The sequence below is a fragment of the Sprattus sprattus genome (assembly GCF_963457725.1).
Source record: "Sprattus sprattus genome assembly, chromosome: 13".
Classification (NCBI taxonomy): domain Eukaryota; kingdom Metazoa; phylum Chordata; class Actinopteri; order Clupeiformes; family Clupeidae; genus Sprattus; species Sprattus sprattus.
The window spans coordinates 6,796,545-6,820,000 of NC_137911.1; the positions used below are offsets into that span (position 1 = coordinate 6,796,545).

General features: G+C 40.6%; 2 protein-coding genes across 4 annotated transcripts in view; one reads left to right on the forward strand and one right to left on the reverse strand.

Moving 5' to 3' along the window:
* Nucleotides 1-1,784, forward strand: part of alk (ALK receptor tyrosine kinase) — a gene marked incomplete at both ends in the record, with an annotated part of 321,781 nt that extends 319,997 nt beyond the window's left edge. The window contains 2 exons of the mRNA XM_080850148.1: nt 705-1,082; nt 1,473-1,784. Of these exons, the coding sequence (XP_080706274.1) occupies nt 705-1,082; nt 1,473-1,784 (690 nt within the window). The remainder of the gene's footprint in view (nt 1-704; nt 1,083-1,472) is intronic.
* Nucleotides 1,785-5,497: 3,713 nt separating this feature from the next.
* Nucleotides 5,498-23,456, reverse strand: part of LOC308374543 (CAP-Gly domain-containing linker protein 4) — a 33,294-nt gene continuing 15,335 nt past the window's right edge. For all 3 annotated transcript variants that reach the window (XM_080850339.1, XM_080850338.1, XM_080850337.1), the window contains 9 exons: nt 23,162-23,297; nt 22,776-22,907; nt 17,829-17,900; nt 15,555-15,752; nt 13,781-13,915; nt 9,972-10,095; nt 7,675-7,739; nt 7,477-7,552; nt 5,498-7,241 (listed from right to left, as the gene is read on the reverse strand). In XM_080850339.1, coding sequence (XP_080706465.1) covers nt 6,842-7,241; nt 7,477-7,552; nt 7,675-7,739; nt 9,972-10,095; nt 13,781-13,915; nt 15,555-15,752; nt 17,829-17,900; nt 22,776-22,907; nt 23,162-23,297 — 1,338 coding nt within the window. In that variant the 3' untranslated portion in view covers nt 5,498-6,841. The remainder of the gene's footprint in view (nt 7,242-7,476; nt 7,553-7,674; nt 7,740-9,971; nt 10,096-13,780; nt 13,916-15,554; nt 15,753-17,828; nt 17,901-22,775; nt 22,908-23,161; nt 23,298-23,456) is intronic.

Genomic DNA, 23,456 nt, shown 5'->3' on the forward strand with positions numbered 1-23,456 from the left:
GGAGATTTGGTCAGGATGAATGGTGTCTTCAATGCTGAGAAATACAGGCAGATACTAATCCATCATGCAATACCATCAGGGAGGCGTATGATTGGCACCAAATGTATTCTGCAGCAGGAACATAACCCCAAACATACAGCCAATGTCATTAACAACTATCTTCAGCTTAAAGAAGAACAGAAAGTCCTGCAAGTGATGGTATGACCCCCACAGAGCCCTGATCTCTACATCGTCGAGTCTGTCTGGATTTACATGAAGAGACAGAAGAATTTTAGGAAGCCTACATCCACAGAAGATCTGTGGTTAGTTCTCCAAGATGTTTGGAACAACTTACCAGCCGAGTTCCTTCAAAAACTGTGCGCAAGTGTATCTGGAAGAATTGATGCTATTTTGAAGGCAAAGGGTGGTTACACCAAATATTGATTTAATTTAGAATTTTCTTCTGTTCCTTCACTGCATTTTGTTAATTTATGAAGAATTGATGAAAATAAACTGTTAACACTTCCATTTTTGAAAGCATTCTTAGTTTACAGCATTTTTTCACACCTGCCTAAAACTTTTGCACAGTACTGTATGTGATGTATATACAGTTTCTAAACTATTTCTGTTGTATTTAGTTTGTCTCTTATCTGTGGGTTACTTTATATGGGTGTGTTCACATGAATTATGAAGCTGTAATGCAGACTCTGATTCACTTTCTGCAGGACCCTGAGGTGGTGACAGCACCTCTGGCTGTGGAGTACGGCCCCGTCTCTGAAGAGGAGGAGCGTGTAGCCATGCATCCAGACGACCCCACCACCCCTGCCCTGCTGGTGGCTGCCCAGGGTCCACCGGAGGGAGCTGAGTCCCCGCTCAAGCACTGTGAGGAGGGTAGAAAGATGGGAGAGTCCTTGCTGCTGCAGAGCCATCACCCTTCAGAGCCCCATCCTGCCACAGTGCTGGCCTCTCAGTCCCAGCCTCAAGCCAAGCAGCACCTACCGCTGTCCCATATGTCTCTTTCCAGCACCACAGCGCCCTCTGCGAGCCAGTCTAATATAACATCGACCCCAGATGGAGGCCACGTCAACCTGGCCTTTACCCAGGTCCACCCTGCGGAGAAGGATAGTCGTAATGGGAAGCCCACCAACCTGTGGAACCCCACCTATGGCTCTTGGTTCCTGCAACAGCAACAGCAACAGCAACAGCAACAGAAGCGGCAGCAGCAGCAGAGGCAAGCAAACAGTGGCCGAATACCTGGGGAGGGCCAGGAGCACACGGGAAGGACAGTTGCAGACACCCTGGGCCTGCAGCATCAGCACAAGCAGCAGCAGATTCAGTTCCATCAGCAGCAGCAGCAGCAGCAGCAGCAGCAGCAGCAACAGATCCAGCAGCAACAGCAGATCCAGCAGATCCAGCAGATCCAATTCCATCAGCAACAACAGGGCTTCTGCCGGCCCCTCCTCCCCCCTCCCCCTCCTCCCGGTATGACCCAGACTCCTCTGCTTCTGGATTCCGCTGCACTGCCGCCTGTGCCGCTCTACAGACTGCGCCGCTTCCCTTGTGGGAACATCGGCTACGGGTATCAGGAGCAGGGTTTGCCCATGGAGTCGCCCATGCCCATGCCCCTGGCAGTGCCCACGCCTCAGCCCCCACCCCCTCTACCTGCTGGCCTTGGAGCTCAGAGACCCCTTTCTCTTGGTCGTCCAGGGAACCCTGAGGAAAGCCGTCCGCTCCTGGTCACCAAGGGCACGGTTCATGACTCCAGATTGCCCAAGATGGAGGGGCACAGTGCCACAGTACTTTAACAGCCTCCCCTCCCATCCTTCATCACAGTCCTATGTCAGTCATCCTGTGCCAACACTGTGCAGCTGCGCCAAGCCGTCTTGCAGAGAGGGTTTTTACACTTTCCCATCGAAATCCCCCTATTCCTATTACCTGTCCTGTGACCTACAGATGTGAAACTCTATTCAGCCTTTTTTCTTTCCACTTCAAAAAATATATCTAGATCAGACTGTTCACTGGTAGGGGATAAGGGCATTGTAAATGGCTATCTGGAAATGTTTTTTATCGTTGTTGTTGTTTTCTGATTAATATTCAAGTCTGATAACGTAGCTGGTCGCTTTCTGTATCATTCCCTTCTGGAGTCTAGATTGGAAGTTGGGCCAGGACATGGGTCATTGGGTCAGGACCAATCACCTGCACTCACTTTCACTGGGATGTGAACTGCAAATCTCAAGACTGCAGGATGCCGAAGGCACTTTTATCTTTGAGAAAAAAGATGTGTTTGTTGATATTTGCTTGCCTGCTTGTTTATTTATTCATTTGTTAATTTATTATTTGGAAGCTCTGTAAATTATTAATGGTCGCACTCCATTTTAGCTTTTGGACTTAAAAAACTAAAGTCCAACATTACATTGAATTAATTAAAGCACTTCTACAGGGGCACTGCTGAACGGACAGGTGGTTTGGAAGATTACTGCAAGCTATTTTCAGTAAGGTGAACATGCATCTTGCTACTAAGAGTGGGTCTATACCAGCCCTGAGTGTATTTTTGTGTATGAGTGGTCATTGGAAAATGGATGGATATAAAAAAAAAAATCTAATTTTCATGAAATGTATCTTATGTAAATAGAAAGCATTCAAAAGATGTCAATTACTTTTGCTTGGTTCTTAATTGTTCTATGTCTCAAGAAGTTGAGTAAGTATACTTGCGAGAGGCACACTTTATGAAACCATTACCTGTACTAATGTCTAAAATACAGTATCTGTCTTTTCCAACAGCCTAATTTTGACATTGTTGTGTAGTCACCCTTTAAGTGTGTTTAATATATCAGATATTGATCTTACATATTTTTCATAATTTCACATTTTCTATTGAAGAGAAACTATGAATAATAGAAGGTTTTCCTTAAAATGGAAATAATATATAAATATAAGATTTGTAACTGTCCGTTAAAAAGCTATGTCCCAATGCAGTAATTCACCTGTACTTGTTGAACTCAACAAAAAATCCCATTCCATGTGGCAGTATCTGCCTCTATCTAATAAGGCCTTTACAAAATGTTCAACGTACCTTTAAACTGGATGGTCTGCATTGCTGATTCAACCTTTCAAATTCTCCCTTCCCTGATGAACTGCACCTGATATATATTTTAAATATATTTTTTTCTAAGTCTCACTGATAATTATGTCACCTATGTGAGATTGACACTTTACCCATTTTATTATATTTTGTCAGTGGGAATTAAGGTCTTGCCCATCGGTGTGCAGCAGACATATTAAAGAGCGAGCAAAATGTGTCGCTGCCAGGACATTCAGTTTATTACACCCAAAGGTTGTGGAAGGTTGACGTCTGTGATTTTAATTAACGTCTGAGATAATGGGTCATCAAGGAAAGGCTTTTAGAAAAAAAAACAGCTTTTAGGTACCGTGATGCAAGGAGCCATACCACCATTTGCTTTTCTTCTTGTTTTATCAGTGGTCCAGGTGATTAGAGTTTATGTTTGCATTTTCAAGTTTCTTTTCACCTATCTGAAGGAAACTTATGGAGTAAGGAAGCTGTCAGAATGTTTGTGTGTATAAAATAGATATGCGTGCATATTTTTTGAAGTTGAGCAGAAAATAAATATTTGTTAACTCTTACAAACACAAAATGCAACTTCACGATTACGATTTCTTCATTACGAATACGAATTCACGAATTACAAACACGAAATGCAACTTCACGATTACGAATTCACGAATTACAAACATGAAATGCAACTTCACAGTTACGGTTCCTTCAGTACGAGTACGAATTCACAAACGTGACTAAACTGTCAAAAATACGTCACCACTTCCATACGTCACCACAGACATTATTATTGAGCAGAGGATACATCGATGCCACAGACTGCGCATACGTTCAAGTTCCCGGCCAAAGCCAAGAGAAACCATAGTAGTCAGGTGGCTTAACAACGCGATCGTGACCGGGGTGATAGAAGCATGAAATTTGGCACACAGTTAGCTTTTACCCTACCAAATGATATTAGAAGGGGTGCCCAAGTGAAACTGCTTGTTTTTTCGTTTTAAGTTTTGACCGATATCAGGATATGCGTTACCTGTGGTACGATTTTCAAAACAGTTTTTTTTTGCCTAGAAATGCTCACCAAATAAGTAGGCTAATAAAACTGTCGTTCATGCATGTTTGTGTTTTCTAGTTAGTTTTTTATATGTATTGGTTTAAACAAAGTAGCCAAATTAAAATAAACAGACAAAAATACCATACGTGAGCTCATCCTAGAATGCGGAACGACGTTCCTGTGGTACAATAACAACATAAATAGCCTTCACAGCATGTTTTTTCGACATTGAGAACTGACTTGTTTTTAAATAATCTATGTTTCCAGTGTATTTCGCTTACAGGTTACTCTACACCTTTCATGACTTCAAATAACGTATTGATTAAGCATATAGGCCTATTCAGTGAAGCAGCAGCTTGGTTCCCCGCTCACGTTTCTATGCGAGAGCACCTCATCTGTCATCATGAAAGTATAAAAAACAAATAACGATAAAATAAAATAAATATTAATATTTTTCTACTGATCTGTGCTATAAATGTATTTTCTGCACGATTAAAAGCATTTTTATTATCAAAATCTAAGAATTTGTGCATGTCCTGTTTAAACAGTGTGAGGCAGCGACGAGCTCTGCCTCATCTACAATTTTCAATGAATGAGCCTAATCTGCAGCGATATGCGTGAGGATAATTACTCATGCATCTTCAATTGCTGAAAGAATTTACGCTTTATTAGGCCTATATAGATGGAACCGGGAAGGCTGGCTTGTTACCTGCATCATCGTATTTGAAAACTCGTTATTAAAAGCGTGTGTCCTTGTCTTAATGCGATGTTGTGCGAACCAAAGCAACGTTTAAAATTAAAAATGTGAATTGATCTTCCTCAGTCTTACTGTACTTGAGGCCTTTTGCCGGCATCTGTGTGAGTGACTTCTGGCTTTGACCGTGAACTTGAACGCATGCACAGTCTGTGGAATCGATGTATCCTCTGCTCAATAATAATGTCTGTGGTGACGTATGGAATTGTGACGTATTTTTGACAGTTTAGTCACGTTTGTGAATTCGTACTCGTACTGAAGGAACCGTAACTGTGAAGTTGCATTTCGTGTTTGTAATTCGTGAATTTGTAATCGTGAAGTTGCATTTCGTGTTTGTAATTCGTGAATTCGTATTCGTAATAAAGAAATCGTAATCATGAAGTTGCATTTCGTGTTTGTAAGAGTTAACAAATATTTATTTTCAGCTCAACTTCAAAAAATATGCACGCATATCTTTTTTATACACACGAACATTCTGACAGCTTCCTTACCCCATAGAAACTGCCCTTGTAAAATTTGTACAGTAATTAAACTATTGTACTATGTCTGGTAAACACTGTAAGTCGACCCTCCTTTGTGAGGAAAACTAATAAATGACTCTATAAAATCTTCTGCTTGGTTAAAAATACCTCCAACTAGCTAGTGAAATTATAATTAGGATTATTATTTGTATTATTATTACAAATATAATCCAGACTAAACAGGAAATTGACAACAGTGTGCTGGGGAAACATCTTATTTATTTGTGAGATTTCTTACAAATACCCTTTTTACCATATGTGAAATCAGACTTCCAAACTTTTCTTTGCCTGTTATTTCTTCTAACTGATAACATATACACAGCAACAAACCAAACACAAATTCAAATAAAAATCATACAGAACCACTTTCTTAAAACATGTTTGAGTTGTAAAAAACACAGCACACCCATATTCTAACTTGACCCTGCAAAATACTCACAAACAGACGATGCAAATATGTGTGACATACAACAACGCTACAAATGAAACCATGGAAACAACAACGCCCCGTAGAGGAGTGGCAGAACATTAATCAAATCCATTCAAACTTCACTAGGTTAGGTCTAAGTCACTAAGTCTTCACACGTCTTTCTAAATAAAGCAAGCGAATTACCTAAAAGTTCCTCCTTCAGTGACTCATAACAAGCCACAGTAGTCATATATTCATTTACTGACTGTAGAAGAACTGTTGGAGAAAGGTAGAGATGGTGATCAGTGATGCAGCGGACTCTTCATGATCTGCAATGTTTTAAGTAGTGTTAAAGTGCTATGTTCTGACCTTGGTTTGCTCTACCATATTGGCCAGTATTGTCCTCTTCACAAGTTAACCCTCATAAAATATACTGTTATGAACACTGATACATTAGGCCATCACTTTAATTCAAGGTTGCTTTAATTCAATGCTACTTTTAATGTAATCCTTCGTCCGTGTAAAAATATACCATTTGCTGTGCAGAAATCACGTACATTCATTTAGAGCATCCCCATTTCCTCACAGAGTGTTCAATTAATCAACATTCAAAACCACAGTCTTTGACTGAGAAGTTTATTTTGTCTTCTATAAAGTGCTTAGCCTCATTCTGGAATGCACCAAATCTTTGACCTCATTTCACTCTGAAATGAGAGAAAATCAAGTCAACTTAATTTGACCAATTTATTTTCTAAAATGTTCATGCTACCCTTCAGAAAGTATAGTGAATTCTTAGTGTAAATACTAAAATAGGAAACCCATGGTCATTATTGCACAGGCAGAACCCTGAAGATAGGGGAACTGTTTTATCTTTAGAGTTGAACACTGCTGTCCATTAATAGGTAGTGCTTAGCTTCCTCTTCGTGCGATACTGTCTGTTTGTCATCAACAGCATAGAGAGAGAGTGATGAAGGGCACACACACATCCATTCACATCTAAACACAGAGAACATACTGCAGGGAAGGCCCTGCTCTCGCTGACTCTGGTGCAGGAGGCTCAGCTGGCTTCATCCACCAGCTTCGCCCCGCTGATGCCCCGGTATGTGACACGACTGGGGCGCACCAGCACGCCGTAACCTGGCCGGCAGCTGAAGTAGCGGTGACCTTCCACCGAACCGTCATTCTTGCCCAGAGCACGGCGCAGCTCGAGCCCAAGCCACAGGCCTGGGGCAAAGTTAGTGGTGCCCAAGTAGCGAATGGTGCCCATCTCATTGGCACTGCTCAGCAGGACCTGCATTCCCACGTGCAGTTTGACCATCTTGTCTGAGCTGGAGGAGGAGGTGGTGGTGGTGGTGATGGTGGCACCCCCTATGCTGCCCGGATGGCGGCCTGATGCATCCATACCACAGCCACTGCTTGCTGTGCTCCAGCGACGTCTAACGTTGCTTGAACGGTTCCTGTTAGATGAACAAATAAAAGACAAAAAGAAGACGAAAGACAGTTATGAACATTGGACAAAGAGAAACAGTAGACAGACAATCGTTCAATCCAACTTAGCTATAAACAGATGAGCCCAAAAGGTCATCAGAAACACAAACAAAAAAACTAAAACAATTGTTTTCACCAATCAATATTAACTCAAATTAGCTCTGCACTTATAAGAGCATCTTAATATGATGTAAAGCAAAGCACCTGTTGACTGGACTTCTGCGATTTTTCTCCTTTGATGTGGAGATGGCTGTGGAAGTACTGAAACTACGGCGTATACCTGTATGAACACAGGAAAACACATACCTCACTGAAGGCAAGTTCATATACAGTATGTGTACAGTACCTTCCAGTCTGTTAATGTGAATGTGACAAGTCAAAGCTCTGGAGAAGATAGCTCACCTGCCAACGGTTGACTGAGTCGAGAAAAGGACAGCTCAGACAAGCAATCCATGGACCCGTGAATCCTGAGATTGAAAAGGGAGAGAGAGCAAGGAACCAGTTGCATCAGTCAGTGTAAGAATCCAGTTATTTCCACTAATAGGCAGTTGTCAAAACCAGTACAGGTGTAGAACAATGGGCCTCATTCTCGACCTTTTTCTGTAATTCTTCAGAAATGTTTCTTACACGACTTCGCAAAAACAACGTAAGAGAAACGCTTCCGCTGCATTCCCGCACGCTTGAAAATGTGTTCCTAAGCAGCCGAAGTGTTCTCAGCTGGGTTCCTTCCGATTAGTTTCTTAGGTTGATGCGCGTTCTCGTGAAAGTGGATTTGCATACATACACGCCCTGCCAGCTCCTTATGAGGAGACGCAATTTTAGAAACGTGTGCTGTCGCAATCTCCCGAATCCACCTCGTAACAGGTGTTCATTAATAAGGTGGCGATATTGTATTACGTTGAACGTCCGAAGTCCGTAAACACATTTAATTAGTCACTTTTTTTTTTTTTTTAATCGAAAAAAAGTCACCATAGGTGTGAAGACCGGTCTCTAGTAGCAGTATAAATAGCAATTCATTCATTCTTCAGTATTTGGAGATTGGGTTTAGTGTTTATTTATTTATTCACTTACATTTGCAGTCTTCATGTCATTCACATTCAGTCACGGCCTTTGTCCAAAGTGACGTACAAGGGAGAGAACAGTTAAGCTACGAGCCATGTAGACCTAGTGTAACAATAAATACTACCTCGTATAATTATGACTATAAATGTGAAACGTAATTGTTAATGATACAAATATTCTCGTATTTATTATTATCATAATTATTTTAATCCGAGGATGTCTGTAGAGCTGACGTGAACGCAATCACCAACGGGTTCTCACAAATTCAACTGTTAACCCTTTTACTGTAATACGGAGTTTTTTTCAAATGTCATTCCTCAACGCGATTCCTCAAATAACCACAAGGTGGCCCGTGGAATCCCATTTGAGAAGATTCCGGTAGAGTTACGACTGCTATTTCGAGTTCTGAAATTTGTCTGAAGTTCAGAAGAAAGCACAGAAGAAAAAACTAACAAGAATGCAAATGTTTTCATAAATGTTTCCAAAGTGGAGTTCCTTCTGAAATCCTTCGGAAAGTCTTCCCAACTGCTGTCGAGAATGAGGCCCAATGTTATCTTCTGAGCTAACCTTACAAATGTATGTATCAGATATGCCACAAACCTAAGTGAATGATCCATATTAATTTTCAAATGGTGAGAGTGGACATTCTTGAAAATACTTTAGACTGTACAAAGTACTTAAATTAGATAAGTTGACTGAAATCGACCTTTCTTGTCAGTTTCAGAAAAAAAGAAAATCACCCTTCCTTCTTCCACAAAGAACCTCCACTACCCACAGCCATAGTTTTCACCACAACAATATAACTTCACACCCACCCAATAGTTAAGGTTCTCCAAAGGAGCAAACGAGGGCGAGATTAGCGATAACACAATCCTTCGCTCACAAGATGCCTCCTTAGTCAGACTGAGTGAAGTTATAAAACCAGGAGAGATGAGAGGAAAAGCTATCTAAAACAAATCAATAGAGGAGGAGCACAAAGTGAGGTTAGCCAAGACAAAAAAAAAGATGTTAGACCGCCTGAGTGAGTAGAGAAGTGCCAGAGAGCTTGCCAACACAGCAGAGTGAAGAGAGCATGGAAAGAGATGGGATGGTGAAAAGAGGTGTGAAGGAGAAGATTCAGATGACATGCAACAGAATACTTAACAGGGGAGAGTACTGGCAAAGGAAAATAAGGTATGGGGTAAGTCACTCTGAGGTGGTGCTGAGTGTTCTTTTCTTCTACTCTAACTCTCTGTCAGCCATTTTCTGTTCTTCGCCCACAGCTTGGTGGATTCTTTGTGAATGTGAGAGGCCGAGCCTTCCAGATCTCAAAATGAGACAGAAAATAATGGCACACACTCACTATGGCGCAAAGCAGTCTGCCAAGAGTTACAGTTGGAAACTGCCTGAATTATTCACGGCCTTTGAAGTACTCTTTAAACGTGGTATTTGAGTATTTTAGCTTTGCAATATATTGGTCCAATATTCATCTTTCCAAACTACAGTGTAATGTGCACGAACTGCACACTAAACTATTAAGTATTATTATTTATTTTTTACTATTTTCACTAACCATGAGGTGAAAAACTGTTTTGTTCTGAGGAAATGTTGAAGAGCTTTTGGGTACAAAGTTGGTTAAATGGACAGAAGAAACTTACCTCTGCACACGTGAGGGAGGGGCAAACACCCCATGCCTTGGGGGGCACTTGAAGTATCTCACTCTTCCAACTGAGCCGTCGTTCTTTCCACTCGCTTTGTCCAATTCAATGCCCAACCAAAACCCTGAGAACAAATACACTCAATCAAACTCAAACTTCTAAAACTCTGAGTTAAATCTTGCAGATACAGGCAAGAAATTACACCAAAAAAAGCTACACTGAAATGAGCTCTTCTGGGAAAGTAATGAACTCAAAGACAGGAATGATTTCAGAGTATTTCAACAGCACAGTGCACTCAACCCAAACCCCAGCATGGCAACAGCAATCAGTAACAGCAGAGCCAGGGACTGCATAAGTGGGCACAAACCGTCAGAGAGCTCCCATGAGACAAAGGATGGAATACACAATTGAGAAGAGGAGAGTGGACACGTATGTCTCCCGCCTGCAGTCTCTTAAAGACAACCACCTATTTAAATGGACTCCTGTTATCACACATTCATCTAAAGCAGAGCTTATTGGATGGCAATAAAACATCAGGGGACATTATTTCAGGCTGGTAGTCAAGGACCTGGTACATAAAAGCATTATGAAACGCCAGACAGAATGATCAGCAATAAAGACCTATGGACAAAGACCAAACAACTACCAGCAGCAGACGAAATTGGGCGAAGAAGGTGGAGATGGATCGGGCACACACTACGCAAACCAACATCAAGCACCACCAGACAGGCTCTGACTTGAAACCCTCAAGGGAAGAGAAACAGAGGTCGGCCCAAAAACACCTGGCGGAGGGATCTGCAGGCAGACACCAAGAGGCTGGGAGGCACCTGGTCGCAGATAGAAAAGAACGCCAGTGACCGAGAACTCTGGAGGACCCTTGTCGACGGCCTATACCCTGGAAAGGGTGTCAGGCAAAAGTGAGACAGAATGATCATTAGCCCCCTGCTCTCCTTCAACCTAGAGCAGGTAAAAACCTGGAATCCTATTTAGAAAAAGCACAGATGTAGAAGCTTTCTTTTTTTTTCCCTCAGTGTCTGCATTTACTGCATTCCCTGTGGGACCTTTGAAAGTTCAGTGAAGATCTGTTTAGCACAAAGGAATGCGTGCATCAGCACACTCCCAGTACTTCTCTGGAATCTCAGGTGATAACTATGTCTATGAGCTAGAAACAATCCATGGGAACACATGAGTTACTTAAATCCACTTAGACATAGTTTAATTTAAAGAAAAAAGGGATGACAAAATAGAATCTGACATGTTCCATTAGATTATTTTAGGAACCTCTAATGTTCTGAACCCAATGCTATGCTCCGCTTTTTGCACCAGATCTAACTGAGAAGGTCTGTGGTCACACGCAAGATGTAGCACTTTTGTGGAGGGGATATTTTTGTTAGCAGTTTGCTCCTGAGAAACACTGAGAGAAACTCCTCACTCCTGAGAGACATTTTTTAAACACAGCCTCATTTTCAAACCTCTTCAATTCCCTTATTCCATCCCTCATTCTAACAAACTGAAGGTCTTGCAGAAAATGCAATGGATAAAGCCTGGGCCCAGAGCAACTTGATAGACAGTTTGGGCATGGGAAAGTGTTTGAGAATAACACATAGAGAATATTCACTTTCTGTGAGTTCTCCCCAATGCTTATTAACATTGCATTCATTTTAGGAAACCACAAGTGAAGTGGAAGTTTGCTTAATAATTTTGGCTGACAATGTAACAAAGAACAGCCGAAATGGATGGGGAAAAAATAGGCTTTCAAAAGACATCACTTCACACTACCACACTATCAACAAATTCATCTTAGATGCAACTTGGGTTCCCAGATTAAGTTTTACCAAATTAAAGAACCCAACATCATGGAGACAAAAAGTCAGGGGGAAAGTGCAACTACTCCTTAGCTTCATAACTGCAGTGTAGACTGATAGCAGTGTAAACTGAATACCAGTTTGTTCCAAAATGAGAATGCTATGCTATGCTATGCTACCTGCTTTTTTGTGGCCTCTTCACAAAGAAAAAAGAAATTGTTCCTTGCTTTGACCTTCTGCCAGCAGTACGGTGTTAGAAAATAAATGGTCAGCAGAACCCGTTTATATCACTCCAATAACGGGTTACTACTCACATCAACATCATCTACTTTGGCTACCTACTATGCCCGTCTTAATCAGACTTACAGTGCCCTCCACAATTATTGGCACCCCTAGTGATTATGACCTAAACAGGCTATAAAAATGTCTTTGCAGTTTATCCTCTTGGTCTTTCACTCAAAATATTCACAACAACCTTACCTTTTCATTGAATTAAAATTATTGAAAAAAAAAAAAAACTGTTGACATTAAATAAATATTTTCCCCCAAAACATGTGTGCCACAATTATTGGCACCCCTAGAAAAATCTTGTAATTAAAATCTAACTGAAGTATATTTCCAGTCATGTTTTACATTTTTAAGTTCACCTGTTTGATAAGGAACTCTTATGATGTCAACCATGACTTCCTGTTCCACTGGCGTGAGGTGACACAGGCCAAATTCCATTAGTCATTCATCACCATGGGAAAGACCCAAGAACGCAGTGACGATGTGCGACAAAAAGATGTTGAGCTGCACAAATCAAGAAATGGACACAAGAAAATCTCTAAACAGTTATAATACTCATTTCCACTATCATGAAAATAATTAAGAAGTTTAAAGCGACAGGAGATGTTAAGAATCAGCCTGGAAGAGGACGTGTCTGTACATTGACCCCACGCACCGTGAGGAGGATGCCCTGGACGCCCTGGACATCTTGTTAGGATACATGGTATCATGGACTCCATCAAATACCAGCAGATATTAAATGAAAACCTAACAGCCCCCTCCAGCTAGCTTAAAATGGGCCGTGGTTGGACCTTCCAGCAGGACAATGATTCGAAGCACACCTCAAAATCAACACAAAAATGGTTCACCGACCGCAGAATAAAGGTTTTGCCATGGCCATCACAGTCCCCCAACCTAAACCCCATAGACAATCTGTGGGATGAACTGAAACAAACGTTGACCTTGAGCGAAACTGCATGTAGGAATGGTCTCAGATCCCGTGCCATGTGTTCACCGACCTCATCACGCATCATAGGAGAAGACTCAGAGCTGTTATCTTGGCTGCAGAAAACATTAAATTAAGGGGTGCCAATAATTGTAGCACAGATGTTTTGGGGGAAAATATTTATTTAATGTCAACAGTCTTTTTCTTTCAATAATTTTACTTCAATAAAAAGGTAAGATTTTTGTGAATATTTTCTTTTTGGGAACCAAGAGCATAAACAGCAAAGACATATTTTTTCATAACCTGTTTTGCTCAAATTCACAAGGGGTGCCAATAATTGTGGAGGGCACTGTATCAACTAAACACTAAACTGTCAAAAAGTGACAGCTAATATGCATGCTCTGGCCTGATCTAATAATAAGAACAATACACAAGCTGTAGTAACAGTGAAAAACCAATATTGACAAATATTGTTGAACATTCTATGTATTATGATTCTTTGTTTCAGGGGCTCCAAAATGAAAATGAAACACATAAATACTAATGTTTTCTTTTGGCAAAACTTTACGGATATTTGCATGGTCTTAATGTTTCACTTGAATTTCGAAATAAAAAATGACATTACAAATGATATTTCATTTGTGATGTTTGTAATAAGGTGCTTTGACCGCCCAAGGACTCAACTGATGCAATACTATTGCATTATACTGCAATACACAAGTGGTTCTGCTGAAGAGACATAGCCCTTACTCTTCCAACTGTATATGAATTGTGCAAGCCTTGGGACTCACCGGGGGCAAAACTGGTTTTGCCACAGAATCGCACTAGACCAGTCCTCTGACCCACCACCAGCACCCTCTCCCCAAGATGAAACTCAGGCCCCTCGCCTACAGGGCCACCGGCCAAAGGCATCCAGTTACTTGGCCCTGAGGGGAAGGGAGAAAAAGGGAGCAGTAGGAACATTGACACAAAGAGGAGAATGGGAAAATGAGTGAGAAACTGCAATGTCAGCAGAGATGATATGCTCCCATATGCACTAATTCATGATTAATAAAAAAATCATCTTTCTCAGTTTTTCTCAGACATAGAAGTTTTTCTTATACAGGCAATGCAAAAAAAGGCCCCTCTGCTGCCAGTTAAATGTGCAATTGTTATCATCATTGCATATTAGATGATGTAGTTTGATTACTTAGATGTGATAAAGTGATGTGTTAGAGATCATTCCAAGAGTTAGGTATGAAATATGAACAGAATTGGGACTAGCAGCAATTGAGGTAGGAAGTGTAGATAGATATGAAATATATAAAGTGCAGGTGTAAGTATTAGTGGTGGTAATAAGTAAAAAGAAGTGAATGAGGTAGTAGTAATATAATGATTAGTAAGTGGTGTGAGTACAGTTAGTACTGTGACACTGTCACATTAATGAAACATCGTAAAATAAGAGAAATATAAAAGGTATAAAAGATCCTAAAGGTCATTAAAATGACATATGATGTATATGTAAAGTACTGTATGTATGTAATGAAAAGATACAGTATGTACTAAATTGCCTTTGGTGTCTGTCAAGTATCCCTGTATATGTATGATAAGGTGGTGGGGTCTGTCAGTTTAAAATGCTCCTTTTATTTCTGTTTCTATTGCACCTATCGTTGCGCACCTGACTTTGTATATGAAGTGCGCGTCTGACTAGGGGCGTCCCCTTCTTCCAGAAAGTTTTGAGTAGGGGTGTGTGCGTGAGAGACCAAGGAGAGTGGCGCCAGCATTTTAATGTTGCAGCCATTTAAGAGAAAAAACATTCCAGACGGCAGGAAAACTTGTGATCGCGTCTGAGTGATAGATAATTAATATACACGGCACTGAACGGCCTTTGCGGGAGGCAGAAAGGAGAAGCATTCATATCGTGGGATTCTTTTAGCTGGGATACCGGTGAGACCGAACAGTTTTGTTCTTTTTTGTGTTGGATATACCAGGCCGGGTGTGATTGCTCATCTTGTTGCCTTTTTTTGACGTTGTGCTGAATTATTTGTTTTTTTTGCTCACGTTGTTCATCACCGTGGGAATTACGAGGTACAGGCTCTTCACCCTCGGATCAGTGCCTGAGTTGCGCGTGGACGTTGCTCTGCAGAGCTAGACTTTTTGGGGGTTAATGTTGTGGACTAGGGGCTGGGGAAATGTATGGGTTTTGGGTTTAATTGTGATTGTGATACTTGGTGTTGATTAATACATGGCGCTATGCGCGTGCAATGACCTAAGTTTGGTGCTTCATTTGTTATTTAGCTTGACTCAGCTTGATAAGGCGGAGCTTTATTTATTTTCGGCAATTCATTCCTCTCTTAAAGAACCTCTTGTGCGGTTTTTGGTAACGTTCGTCTTACATTATAATAGGCAAATTGTTACGGTACAATAATACAGCAAAAATGGATTGTAAGTACAGTTAATACAGTAAAAAAGGGGATATTTGAACCGGCAGTTACTGACAAATGCAGCCAGATCATGCTGCACGGTACCATGGTGACTGGCAATGTGTGGTAGGTTGTGGTGAGTGTGCACTTTGTGGTGAATCACCAGGGTGTGATGCAGCACTCATGGATTGGTGAGACTGCTGCTGATGTGGAGGCTGGGGGGCCCTGGAGCCGAGGGCCTGGCGCTCCTGTCGTGGCCGTAGAGGTGGGTGTTGCCAGGGAAACGGCCGGGATTGCATTGCTGGCCGATATCTAGAGTCCAGAGATGATGAAGAGGAGGAGCAGCTTCTAGACAGAGCACCTGGGGCACATGTTGAAGATTAGGTCAAAACACTATGGAGGTGAAAACATTGATTTTAATTTAAATTCACCTAATAGGACCTGGGGCTGGGCGATAAGGACCAAATACCATATCCAAGTGCTGTTAAACTCAATACCTATACACAATATATATTGGTTTATTGGGTTAAATGTTCAGTTGTATTTCAAAGCCACTTAAGTAGCAATGTTTTGCAGAATGTGATAGAGCAGCACACCATTTTCCTTTTTTAAATAATGGATTTATTTTTAACATTTACGTGATAAGCATAATATGATTATCAACCTTATATATTGTGATGTACTGTGTTGCGTTATAATGTGTATATTAACTAGCTATTTACAGACAGGAGCATGATATGATTATCAACCTGTTATATTGTTTTATATTGTGTTGCGTTATAATGTGTATATTTACTAGCTATTTACAGACAGGAGCATGATATGATTATCAACCTGTTATATTGTTTTATATTGTGTTGCGTTATAATGTGTATATTTACTAGCTATTTACAGACAGGAGCATGATATGATTATCAACCTGTTATATTGTTTTATATTGTGTTGCGTTATAATGTGTATATTTACTAGCTATTTACAAACGCGAGCATGCCCAGGCTGTGAACAGTGAAAAAGCTGTGTGATCATAATCCAGTGTGATTATAATCTGCCATCAAACACATACACCAATTCTCCTCACCACCAACAGAATTTGCAGCAGACAAAGCACAAAAGCACAGATCACTTTTGACTTGTCCGCAGATATTATGCAAGCACTAAACCATATTGCCTAACATTAACACCACTGCAAGTGCACTGAACAAAGTAGAGATTTATTTGTATTAATTGTGTTCATTTGATATTAAATAATTCTGTTAGCTAGCTAGTGTAGCTATGTTTGCCGATAACACACGCATGCCGATAATTAACACCTTTACAATAACTAGCTAAACATGTTAACACCAAACCTCCATTGTCTCGTATGGGTGGTTGTCAGAGGCAAAATGCAAAAATGTGAACATTTCTGAATATTTAGTACTGGTACTAGACACTATACACTGGCAGCTTTATCAATGTCTCATTTGTTGGTGTACCTTATATACCAATACATCGCCCAGCCCTAAGAGGAAGTTTCTCTAAAACAATATGTAACACATTACAGCTCTTAATCCTGACCTTTTACAATCCCACAGTAATGACTTAGACCTTTCCATTGGCGCTTTTCTGCCTTTTACCAGTTTATTCATCACAGGTCTATTTAACTTAGTGTAGACACATTAGAACTCAAATTGGCTCCAAATACAGCATTTCTCAGCATGCATTTTGCATTGTTAAACAATTTGAAGAGGAATTCCAACTAAACATTCATTGATCCACAACGGGTCCCCCCCCCCCCCCCCCCCCCCCACATTAGGTCTTATTCTCAGAATTAGTAAATAAGATTTTATTAATGTAAGTACAAGGTAGTATGTTTGGTCATGGCGCCCTAGATCTGCTCAAGCTGCTGCTGCAAGATAAAGCTGCAAAACTGCAACTGCTGCATAAAAAACTATTTACACTGTAAATTGCTGCCCCAATAAATAAGACAAGCAGGAATTAACGAAAATCCCCCTTTAACTATAAGCAGATCTAGACAGGTGGAGCTGGGGAGGATGAGGGAGCAAATAAGTGGCGTCATAGCTCAAGAGCTGGGTGAATAGGGCCTGGAGACCGGAGGATTTAAACTAGCGCGGGCGTATGGGAGCAAAGTGATTGGATAGGTTGCGTTGTCACTAATTAGGGGCGTCACTCCGTTTCCTGTATGAACTTGGTCATTTGTGCAAAAAGAGGCTAAATGCAGTGGTGGAGTTTTATTCTCCTGGTCTTCACCGTTATAGAGTACAATGATGAGAAATACGAAGCTCTGTTCTATCCTCTCCCCAATATCGCCTCTACAAAACAACCAGTAAAAATGTAGAATGATAGCTAATACAGATAACTGAGGCAATTGATATTTGGCAAACAGCTGCTGGCATTAAGTTCAGATCATTCAGGCCCATTCCCACCTCAAATGTAGTACCTGTTTGAGCTTCTGGTGACTCAACTGTGTCTTCATCAGTAGCAGTGTCTTTTAGCTTAATAGCTGCTAAACCTTTTTCCCCCCCACAAACAAACACAAAAATGAAAGACATGTGATGAGGCAAACTCAAAATACAAAACAGAATTGCAAAAGACATGAAATGGGATGGAAAATGAATCGTTGAATGCCAGAAAGCCAAAAGAACTGAAGGCTGCGGTGATAATCCTACCAGTAGACAGGAGATGCACAGATGAATAGGAAAAGATTGTACCAATTGAAATTGTTGAAAGCTGCATTCCTCTGGTAGTAAAACATTTGCTTAACTCAGCTACAGCTGTGGATTTGTGCTATTCACACACTTGTGGATACTTCTACTGACACTTTTGGCCTTAATTTGAGAGCGAAAAGGCAGTGGATGCGGACTGTTGCAAAAAAAAAGAGAGCTTCAGAGAGTGTGGGCAGAGCCAGGCCGAAGTTAATCAGTGTAAGTTAAAGCTGACCAATAACATTGCCAATAAAAACTGAATGTGACAGACAAGATTACAATATAAAATGATGGCAATATAGCCGTGGGACTGGACAGTGTTCAGCAGGAGTTCTTTTACAAAGAATAAACCGCAATGCTCTTTCTGTTGTTCTAAACAATTTAATGAATTGTAGTTTGTAGAAATGTTTTAAAATGCCCTAGCCACACCCCTTCGACCTGACTGTTTGTTAATCAGGGTATGTAATCTTGGGCCTGTAAAAAGGAAGTAGATTTGCTCACTCAGATTCCATGACAAGCTAATGTAATTTCTGTCAAGATCAATACAGCCCATATCATCAACTCGTCCATTCTAAAAAAAATATTTAGGCCTAGAATCTAAAATGTCCAAACAAGCGTAATGTGATAAATATTAAATTTAACTAGAAAATGTATTCCTGAAGGAAATACCAGTGCATGAAATGCAAAGGTTAAGAAAGGAAGTAGAAAAGAAAGAAGAGTGAAAGAAGGAAAGAAGAAAGGAAAGAAGAGTGGAAGAAGGAAAGAAGAAAAGAAATAAGAGTGAAAGAAGGAAAGACAAAGGAAAGAAGAGTGAAAGAAGTAAAGAAGAGTGTAAGAAGGAAAAAAGGGAAGAAGAGTGAAGAAAGGAAAGAAAAGTGGAAGAAGGAAAGAGTGGATGAAGGAAAAAATAAAGGCAAGAAGAGTGGAAGAAGGAAAGAAAATGGAAGAAGAAAAGAAGAAAGGAAAGAAGAGTGGAAGAAGGAAAGAAGAGTGAACAAGAGTGGCTCTGGATGAAGAGATAAAGAGAGAGTGAAAATATTGAAAAAAAGGAGATAAAAATGGAGTGAAGAAGAGAGATTGAATGTGAGAGAAAGTAGGCTGAGAGAGAAAGATGAAGAGATGGAGAGAAAAAAAATAGAGAATGGATGGTGTCTTAATGTTCCTAGTTACAGTTAAATTGAGAGGGACAGAGAGAAGAGGTTCCTTGGATTTGGCGCAGGTGTCAGTGAAGCACAGGTGCAAGCCAGTTTAAAGACCCTATTATGATGTCATAATGGCCCAATGTAAGTCAATGGGAGAAATTTTTATTGTTTTTTCTTTAATATCTTCAAAAGTATAAAGTTTAGAAAAGTGAAAAATACATAGCATAAGTGTCGTTTACAAGACCTACGCGACAAAGTTTGAATGAAGTTTGAAGTACGTTAAGCGGTTCGGGCTGAATTAATCGCAGAAAAAGGTAACAAGAAGAAGAAGAAGAAGAAGAAGAAGAAGAAGCCTAGGAATATCAATACAGGGCATTTCATGCACTGTAATAATCTAAATCCATCTAATGGAACTACTTCAGCTAGGTACTGAAACGAAAAGTTTGGAGCTTACAACTTTGCTGAAACGTTTAATGTAATCAGCAGACATTCTGACACTTCCTGGAGAGGTCCGCTCTAATTTCTATGGAAATAAAGGTTTTCAGTTGGAAGCACAGATTTTTTTTAAAAAGCTACTTTCACTCCTTTCCCTTATAGGATATGTTGGCTCCAGTATAGTGATGCGAAAAAATAAATGTCTTAAAAGTACTGCAACAGCATATTAGGTTTGTTTCAGGTAACTATGATATTCAACGTTAATTAGATTAAATTAAATTCTATCCTTAACATGGATTTTTTTACTTAAAATTATTCTGGGCACAAAACTGTAAGCTATTTGGTGCAGTCAATGCATCCAGCACCCCAGTAGATCCAACAGGTGAGTGAAAACCTGTTCAACTAAGCATTGGGTCAAAGGTGAAAATATAAATGTATTCATACGCATAATGCAGGGCTACTGGTGACTGTGTGTGTCAAACGACCAAACCTGATCTGTAAAACAAATGTGACTACAAGTCTAAATTAATGAAGGGGGCATAAGACATGGGAGGATGTGAGCAATGTTTCTGTTGATGAACTTGAACACCTGGACGGACCTAAATGCAATCTTTCTGCATTCTATTGTGGCCAAAAAGAGATCCTTTGTAGAAAATGGGTTGATGTGGCACTGCATTTTTTTCCTACCCTAGTCTAATAAGACAACAATATGTGAAAAGAATTAACAAGAAATGCTGTTATTGTGTATTTGCATACATTTACTTAGTTCAAGTCAAACAAATTAGACCCAGACACTCAAGTCTTTCGAGGAGTTTAACTTTTCAAAACAAACATTAAGTTATTTTTTAAAAGCCTGCCAGGATATGTGTTAACTCACAGGATATCCGAGATAGAATAATAGCATTAACCCATAACACAGGATTGTCCTGCTTATTTGCTTATACAGAAATATGTACGAATAATGCACCACTATTCCAAAAAAGGGAGTGATCTTTTTTAATGATAAATCAGATTTAGGAATAAGCTGTTTTCGCCCAAGTTTCTGCAGTCAAACTAGGTTCCAGTGAGTGAGAAATCCATCAGAAGACTTGGTCCTCAAATTACTTAAGAAAAAAAGGCCATTGGTGAGAATTATGGTTACTTATGGTTGCTAATTCACAGATTGGGCTTTTAGAGAGTAATGGTTACTTAACTAATACACAGATAAGGACTAGCAGAGAGTAATGGTTACTTAACTAATATATAGATTAGGACGAGCAGAGTAATAGTTACTTAACTAATACATAGATTGGGCTTTTAGAGAGTAATGGTTACTTAAATAATCACAGATTGGGACTAGCACTTGCTAGGACATGGGTTTATCTATTACTGGTTTGGCCACATTCTTTGGTTGTCTTTAAACAATTCACCAAAAACTTGATGAATCATGTTAAATATTTCAACTCCGCTTCTACATCATGATTACGATTATGATCATGGTTACGAAATCATCAATGGCAATTTTAGAACGCCACAAAATGTTAGTACAAACTACTTACTGTAAAGCTCTTTAGACCATGGTCTAATTAAAGTGTGGTAGAAACCCATTGAAAAGATTTATGATGATATTCACAGGCAGCACTGCAACGGTTAACCCAATTTACCTCCAATTTTCTCTAACACACAAGTGACAATCCCTCACATTCCCTACTCCACAGGTTGTTATTTTAAAGACAGAATTAAATTTGTTAAACACCTCACTTATCGCATAACACTGTTATTATCTATTTTGAAATAGTGGCAGGTCGCTCTCCAAAGAACTTCCAGCTGTGTTCTGAACCCTTCTATCTAGACATTCAATTCAAGGGCCAACACAAAAGCCAACAACGATAGACAAATATTGAGTATAATATTAATTCATTAATTTTACATTGGGCAATCAGAACTATCAGGAACATGCATTCACTTTTAAGACATTCATACAGATGTGTTTATACACACACAGTCCCCTCCCCCCACACACGCACATACAATAGCACACGTACACACAGACACAGTCCCCCACCACCAAACCAACACATGCACATACACAGGCACGCACATACACAGGCACACACATACACACATACACACATACACTTGCACGCGTACACACGTACACATTGACACATACACTTGCACGCACACACAGACACACACACACACACACACACACACAATGTCTTTTGCTAACCCTCTCCCCCTCTCCCTGTTTCCTCCTTGATGAATTGCTACATGGCTATAAGACGTTGTTATTAAACCTATTTAATTAGACAATCAATCAATGGGATTCACTTCCCTCTGGGCTTCACTATTCCCATCACATCGGATACAAAAAGAAGCACCCAAGGGCATGGAATACACTAGACTTGGGACCAGAGGCTTGTTCTGTGCTGTTCCACCAGCACACCCAAACATCTGGAGAATGTCAGGATAATAACTGCACTGGCATCAACCCTCTAAGCTCTGTGAACGGTGGCATGAGTCACCAAAGGTGCCACTGAGTTGGCCCATAGTGCCTCACATGCAAATCCACAGGTACAGCGCATGACTCAGGAGTGCCTTTCAGGCGCCTGTCATTTTCTTCTCGTTCTGAGAAACTGAACTGAACTGCTCTCTTAGTCATTAGGGTTAACTTTGCCAAACTTTTTATAGACTGACAGACTGCATAAAAGTGTGCAGGCATCAGCTGCCAGGAGCATAAAAATGATGAGAAAGGTGCATCGTAAAAATAAAAAAAAGAAGATGAAGACAAGTCTAGAAGCCGCAGGGTTCCCAGAGAAAGGCAGAGCCATCATGTGTAGCACTTAAAAGCCATAAGTCTGCATTTAGCGGAGAGGGTTGTCAACAGCAGGAATGGTTAAAAGTCAAATATCACATAATAGTATGAGCTACTGCTGCATAGAACTTTGCACTCTCATGGTTATCTGAGTCTGTACCCCCCACCTCCCAAACCCAACACACACACACACACACACACACACAATAACACATTTTTTTTAAATGTAGACACAATGTTATCCTAGAGTTTCTAGATGGGAGCAGACTGTGAGTGTACTTGTGTGTGACTGGCTGTGTGCAACTCACCTGTGTTGACCTTAGAGGTGACGTGTGACATGTCCAAGAAGCGTGGGGGGCGGACTGGTGTGGTACTTAAGCGGGGGCGGACCCTCGGTCGCTCTGAGGGCTTGCTGATCTTGGAGAGCGGAGCAAATATACCTGAGGGAGCAGTAGGACAATTATGAGCTAATAATGTGAAAATAGGGATGTCAACAAACAAGACAGGAAGAAAGGTCACCACTGCAAACGATGAAGAGTTACAGTGAACAACGACGTGACCTCTGAGTGACCTCTAGCCTAACAGCAGAGGATGGATACTTAATTGGGAAATAAAATGAGCTGAATGAGGAGCTGAGTACGGACTGAAAGTAAAAAGTGACCTGAAACTGAATATTTTTTAGATTCAGTCTTACCTTGCTTCTGGGCGCAGGTGAAGTACTGCACCCCCGCCACTGAACCATCATTCTTCCCTTCTGGCTGAAGAAGCTCCACACCAGCCCACAGACCACCAGCAAATTCGGTGCTACCACAGAAACGCAGTGTGCCAACCTACACACACACACAAACAAACAATACACAAATAAAAACCCCAGTTTAAGTCAATGACACACTCACATATCAAGAGGTTGGAGGAACTACAAGCACAGCAAATGTAGCAAGTACACACACGACTGATGAGCAGCAGGGAAGAAAGGCACAGAGAGGGAG